Source organism: Engystomops pustulosus, chromosome 7, assembly GCF_040894005.1.
Source record: "Engystomops pustulosus chromosome 7, aEngPut4.maternal, whole genome shotgun sequence".
Taxonomy (NCBI): Eukaryota; Metazoa; Chordata; class Amphibia; order Anura; family Leptodactylidae; genus Engystomops; species Engystomops pustulosus.
Window position 1 is genome coordinate 25,511,452 of NC_092417.1, and position 7,481 is coordinate 25,518,932.

General features: G+C 37.3%; 1 protein-coding gene across 1 annotated transcript; it reads right to left on the reverse strand.

Annotated features, from left to right (window-relative positions):
• Window positions 1–993: 993 nt before the first annotated feature.
• On the reverse strand, window positions 994–1,929 carry LOC140070120 (olfactory receptor 10AG1-like). Its single transcript, XM_072116454.1, has one exon. It carries the CDS (start codon window positions 1,927–1,929, stop codon window positions 994–996), a length of 936 nt encoding a protein of 311 aa, XP_071972555.1.
• Between the last annotated feature and the right edge of the window lie 5,552 nt (window positions 1,930–7,481).

Consider the following 7,481-nt stretch of genomic DNA (forward strand, 5'->3'; position numbering starts at 1 on the left):
AGCCCATGTGCCTTCTCCAAGAACCAGTGCCCGACGCATGACATACTATTACCCCACATAAGATAACATTAAAACAATAAAGATAATTATTATAATAGTAATTCTAATAGCAAAATCTTCAAATAGTACCATCATATTTTACAGAGGTTTAAAGATTACGCAATATATCAAGTAGTCAGAAGCTGAAACAATAGGTTAAAGGCTCCAGCTCGCAAGAGCTAACAATTTGTGAAAAAGCAATATGTTTTAATAAGTAAAACCAACATTTTATACACTTTCTTTTTACAGTAACTTTTTCAAAATAATTTATGAATTTTTTGGGGAAAAAATCTTCCGTTTTGTATCTATGATTTTCATAACCATCTTAGATTAAAAGTTCTGATTTCATGTTTAAAACTGAGTGATACCTTTTCTCCAACAATTTCTATTAATATGCCTTTACTGAAGACACAGTTAAACTATTGTCATATATGAGACTTTTTTTTGTACTCATCCCTAAATTATGTTAGTCTTTGTTTTAAAATATTTAAAGGGTGGATATTCTTCTTTTGGTCACTCACCTTGAAAGGATTTGAAAAACAACCTATATTACAAATACAGGCAATCCCTTACTTAAAGACACCCAACATACAGACGACGTGTAGTCACAGACGGGCTATGACCTCTGATGAAGCTCTCTGGATGCTTTACTTTAGCCACAGGCTGCAATGATCATCTGTAAGGTGTCTGTAATGAAGCTTTATTGATAATCCTTGTTCCCAGGACAGCACAACATTTGGAAATCCAATTGTCACAGGGACAAAAATTGTTCTCTCTGTAATTACAATTATAAAATATACCAGTTCTGACTTACATACAAATTAAAATTAAGTACAAACCCAAAGAAGCTATCTTGTACATAACCAGGCAATGCCAGTATAGTATATAGGTATATAGTATATAGGTATAGCAGAAACCAAATGAAGGTTCATTCCAAGGCACAGCCATTTGTACCTAATTTTCCATTGGTGTTATGACTCGTTTTAATAGGTTCCTGAAAACTTTCTTCACATCCCTATTCCTAAAAGTGTAAATAAAAGGGTTGATTGTTGGGGTGAAGGCTGTATACATGAAAGCCAGATACTTATCATAATGACTTCCTTTAGGTTTGACATATACAATAATGGCTGCACCATAGAAGAAACCGGCTACGATGAGATGGGACGTGCAGGTGGAGAAGGCTTTGTGTTTCCCATCTTTGCTCTTGATCTTGGTAACAGTTGTTATAATAGAGAAATATAGTCCTAGGATTGAGAGGAAAGGTAGAACAACATCAATCACAGCGGCCGCGCTGGTTGATATACTGCTAATAAAAGCATCAGAACAGGCCAAGTTCTGTAATGGAGCCAAGTCGCAAAAAAAGTGGTCGATCACATTAGGGCCACAGAATTCCAATTGAGCGGTAATGATTGCAGGTACTAAAACAATGCTAAATCCAAAGACCCACGGAAATATTGCAAGTCCAATACAAACTGGGTGAGTCATGATGGTTGGGTATTGTAAAGGGTTATTTATAGCCAGGTAACGATCCAACACCATCACCAACAGAAGATAGCATTCAGTGACACCCAAAGAGTTGAAGACATACATTTGTGTAAAGCAGCCATTAAATGATATCGTGTTGCGATGTGCAATTAAAATGACCAGAAGTTTAGGAACCGTGACCGAGACAAAAAAAATTTCCAAAATCGAGAACACACAGATGAAAAAATACATTGGGTTATGAAGTGAACGTCCTATTTTGACAACAACGATTATTGAAAGATTTCCCAAAATACACGTAACATAAGTCAACAGGAAAAACAAGAAAAGTAAAACCTGCAATTGATGTAAATCAACAAAGGCCAATAAAATAAACTCTTGAACTGTAGTTTTATTTTTCTGTTTCATTCTCAAACCAAGTATTTTTTTTTTATATTTAATATGCACATGTAGAGTTTAGTTGACAAAAAAATCTTAACTTTGATATGATTGGGCTTGTCCAGGAATGAAAAACATAAATACTTTTTCAAAATATCAAAATAACGAAAAAAATATTTAATAAATGTAATTATTTTTTTTTTATTTAAAAACCCTATAATTTAAAAATGGTAAAATATTTAAGGTATGTTAATATGTAGCACTTCTTATTTATCTAAAAATCACACAGCTTTGGTAAAAAAATGAATGCATGTTGCCTTTGCCTTGCGTTTCACAATTTATTATATCCCTTTGTAGGATATACACAGGAGACAGTAATGGATTTGCTTGATCTCATTAAGATAATAATGTTTGTCATATACTATTAATAAATATAGGGGAAGAAAAACAGTCCTAACAAGGTCCTTGGGGACTTTGTGTTTTGCTCCTCTAATGGAAAATAATATCATAATTTTAACTTTAATTATTGGATATTTGGGAATTTTTTAAATTATCCTGTAATAAGGACCAAATATATTATAAAATTTGTGTTTATTTACAATGGACTTGGTACTTTAACAGTATGAAGATATATAAAACATGGCTGCAAGAATGCTTCTCTTGGCACCATTACTATCCTTCTTACGGAGACTCATAAACTTCCTTAGTTCTAAAAGGTCCTCGATCCTTAACCCCTTCACGCTCCGTGGTGGATATATCCGCCACGGAGCGCAGTGACTTAGCGCTCAGTGGCGGATATATCCGCCACGGCGCTTATGCCGGCTCGGCTCTGGATCAGAGCCGAACCGGCATGGGGAAACACGGGGTGCCGGCTGTAACTAATAGCCGGCACCCCAGTGTAACACCCGCGATCGGAGTCGGCTCCGATCGCGGGTGTGTAACCCGTTAAATGCCGCGGTCAGCACGACCGCGGCATCTAACATGCATCTGGGGGATCTTTCCCCCACGATCGGCCCCCCCGAACCGTTTTCGGGGGGCGCCGATCGTTGCTATAGTAACTCTGGGGTCCGATCTGGACCCCAGAGTTACCTGCAGGCACTGCCAGTAAGATGGCGTCTGTGACGTCATCTTACTGGCATAGTGCCAGCCTATGCAAGTGCATAGGCTGACACTGATAATACTCTGCAATGCATGATTATTGCAGAGTATTATCATGAACAAGCAATCAGATGATTGCTTGGTCATTTCCCATGGTGGAAAAAGTGAAAAAGTTAAAAAAAAAATGTTATTCAATAAAAAATAAAGTAATAAATCAATAAAAATGCCCATAAGCCCCATAACATATAAAGAGACATATAACCCCAAAAAAGTCTAAATCATAACAAAAACCCCACATATATAGTATCACCGTGTCCGTAACAACCCGTAGAATACAAGTAAATCATTATTGAACCCCCACGATAAACGCCGTAAAAAAAAACTGCTATAAACCTTCCAAAAATTATGATTTTTAGCTATTCAATCCCACAAAAAATGCTATAAAATGTGATCAAAAAACCATGTGTACTCCGACATGATACGGGTGCAAAGCACAACATGTCCCGCAAAAAATAAGCCATCAACCAGCTCCGTAGCCAAAAAAGTAACAATGTTATGCCACTTGGAAGACGGCAATACATAAATGATAGATTTTTCCCCACATTAGGGTTTTGTTTGACAAATTTAGTAAAACGTAAGAAAATATATTCATGTGTGGTATCCCCGTAATCGTATCGACCCATAGAATGAAGATAATATGATTATTAGTCTATACGGTGAACACCACAAAAAAAAGAAGTAAAAAATCCAGTACAGAATTGATGCTTTTCTACTCCTGCCCTAAAAAAAAGTTCCTAAATTTTCAACAATAGGTGATACCAACCCCAAAATGGTAACAATGGAAAAAGCATCTAATCCCGCAAAAAAAATGGCATCACATGGCCCCAATAACGAAAAAGTGAAAATTTTATACCCTTCAAAAGGGGCCAATGAGGAAACTAAAATCCTGGCAGCTGCAGCGCCCTCCTTCCCTTCTGCACCTCGCTGTGTGCCCATAAAACAAGTCACAGCCACATGTGGGGGGTCTTTGTACTCAGGAGAAATTGCAGAACAAATTGTATGGTGGGTTTTCTCTTTTTATATTTTGGAAATGTGTAAATTTTAGTGCTAAATGAACGTATAAGGGAACAATATGACCATTCTAAATTTCACCTCCATTTTGATTCAATTACTATGAAGATCTCAAGGGGTTAACAATCTTCGTAAAAGCTGTTTCTGATAGCTTGAGGGGTGCAGATTTGAAAATGGGTTGGTTATATAGGGGGTTTTGATGCTAAATATGTAAAATTTCATTCAAAACTGTATTTATCCCCAAAATAGTCAATTCTGAAAATCCGGAAAAGCGATATTCTTTTTGTAAGCCGCGTGACATCAAAATAAATTATCCAGACATTTCAGAAATTATGAAAATGTAAAGTAGACAAATGGGAAATGGTATTCAGCAACTTATTTAGGTGGTAAATCTATCTGCCTGAAAACGCAATGATTTTGAATTTCGAAAATGGCAAATTTTTCAAAAAATTTATCATATTTGCTTTTTTTTTGTAAGTAAACGCAAAACTTATCAGCCAAAATTTACCACTAAAATGAAGTACAACATGTGGGGAAAAAACAATCTCAGAATCGTTTTGATAAGTAACAGTGTTCGAAAGTTATAACCATATAAAGCGACGCAGGTCAGAATCCAAAAAATCGGGCTGAGCCTTAAGCTACAAAATGGCTGCGTCCTTAAGGGGTTAAAAAAAAAAAAAAAAACTATTACTGGTTGGTGTGTTGAGGACTATAGGCCATAGCAACAGAGAGTATTGATATTGGAGCAGATTTACTGCCCGCAGCGCGTTGTCCGTCACGGATTCGGTTCAGCTGCGATTCATGAAGATCGTGCACCCAAGTTCCTGCATCCATCGCTTCTGCGGCAAGGTACCCCAGAGTTCACCTGCTTCTTCCTGGTGCTTGTAAGTGCTTGCGACACAATTCGAATTGTTACATCCTGCACGTAGTCCAAATCCTTCAGGTTGTCTGACGTCCACGCTTCCCGGTTTCTTTCGCGTGCAAGCCGATGCGCCAAAATCCGATCCCGTGCACCAAAATCCCGGGGCAATTGGGCAAAAAACGGAAATAATCGCGAAACCCTTAGTAAATGAGCCCCATTGACTCTTATCCAGAATGAAGCAAGATACCTCTATGGTAAACCAATTGCGGGTTGTTACTCTACAAGTACATATCTAAGCTATAATGTCCATTATATCCATTGTTAGGTAATCGGTATATCATATAGTGCTTGGATACCATAATTATATAGTATAGAAATAAGGCCTTATTCACATTTTCTCTAACATACAACATGGCAGCACTAAAGGTACCATATATACTTGAGTATAGCAGACCCAAGTATAAACTCAGACCCCTACTTTCACCCCCAAAAAACTGGGAATACTTATTTACTCAAGTATAAGCCTAAGGAGGGAAATGAATCCACTACAATTTAATAAAATGCCAAGCAGAGCCCCCACTCAGTAATAAAATTCCCAGCAGAGCCCCCTTAAAAAAAATAAACTTATTACTTATCTCCAGCCCTCACCCCCGGTGTCATCTTCTCTCTGTGTACCCCATATGTCTCCTGGCATCTTTATGGCAAAGCAGGCAGGGGAAAGTCTATATGCTCTGCCCACACACATGGTATGACGTGGTGATATCACTGTGACATGATGTCATAATATGCATGCACAACCTTCCGTCCCCCAACATTAACACGGTGATATCATTTTTATGCTGTTTTGGACTTCATGTGTTTGACTGCTTATGGCATAAGATGCACATTCATCACTTTATAGGCACTTGCCACTTTATTTGTTGGATTAATCTGCATTGTATACATAACTAGTCCCAGCAGATCAGCATTTCTAGATCCACACTAAAGTTAGTCCACACCGGACCTATTGGGGGTTGTCAGCATATTGCACGTATTGTATGCATTTATGCATTGTATTATGGCACTTGTGGCCATATGTTTTTAAATGTTTTTATGTTAGTGCTATTATATCACAATAAAGTAAGGAATTTATAGATGTACATTTGATATCTATTTCTTGTGGCCAGTTTTCATGCACATCCCGGCTATTTAGTTCATGTCATACATTGTTTATAGGGATGTGAGGCTAGTTAGTCCATACATCAGTAATTATACATGTGTGTAGCAGAACATGTCAGGCACTTGTGTAGTTGATGTCTGTGTCTCTCGCATGTGTATAGCAGAACATGTCAGGTACTTGTGTAGCTGATGTCTGTGTCACACATGTGTATAGCAGAACATGTCAGATACTTGTGTAGCTGATGTCTATGCCTCACACTTTTGAGCCCCTGAGAAAAATGTTGCCTCTGTCTAAATATTTGTGAACCTAAATGTAGTTAGTGTGCTGCACTACCATTAAACAGCCTACACATGCCACACATGCCATCCATAACAGCATCTGGTCACAAGTTTATGGTTCACTTACCTGACATTTCTACAGCCATAATATTATGCACTGGATATACTAAGAAGTATATATATGTTTTTTACATTTTTTTTTGTTACTATTTTTCAGACCCACTGGGATAACCCACTATTGGTGCTTGGGTCAGCTGTGGGTGTTTGCTGCAATACACAGCAAACACCCACCTTGTATGCAGAGGGCTTAATGTATTTTATAAGGAATAACGTTTCTTAGACATTCGATCATACATTGAACCATCATCGAATGAAAAAAAAAAAAAATTCAAGCTGACTTCAGAAATAAAGTTTCTTTGCCAGGCACAGACAAAGAATGTTGTACTCGATTATATCTTATCTCAGAAAACAACAGAAGCCATTGCATGTTAACACTTCTGTACCTTTATTTTATGCAAAATACCCTTAAAAAAAGGGTTTTCACTCATTTGATCTCGGGAATAGTTGGATAAAGGCGTATTCCCATTTGGGCATTCACAATTAATGTAATTCATCTGCTATAAATTCACATTTCTTCAATTTACATGCTATTAAAAAAATTTTCCTGTGTGAAGATAATTTCACATAAATATAGACATATTTCCCTATAGTAACAAGATTGTTGTCCATGGATACGACCACCTCTGCTGAAATGGTGCATATAAAATGGTCGGGAGTTACTTTATGTCCTGGAGCAATGCTATGGTAATAATTGCTGAATCTAAGTGGTTGTGTACCTCAATAGCACATAGCTGTCCACTGATGGAACAGTGCAGGGCAGGTCGTATCCAAGAACAATCTAATTTCTAAGGCTAAATGTAACATGGCTAAATGTATGGGAAATCTTCAGAAACAATTAAAACAACATCCAATTGAAAAAATGTAAATACTAGGTAGATTAATTATTGAATGTGAATAATGCATTCACCACTCTAGCCATGTATCAAATTGCTTAACCCCTTCCCGACATTTGACGTAATAGTACTGCATGGCGGGAGGTGCGTTCCCGCAAAAT

Excerpts from the sequence above, each read along its gene's own strand:
- LOC140070120 (XM_072116454.1), bottom strand. The coding sequence starts at position 1,929 with ATGAAACAGAAAAATAAAACTACAGTTCAAGAGTTTATTTTATTGGCC.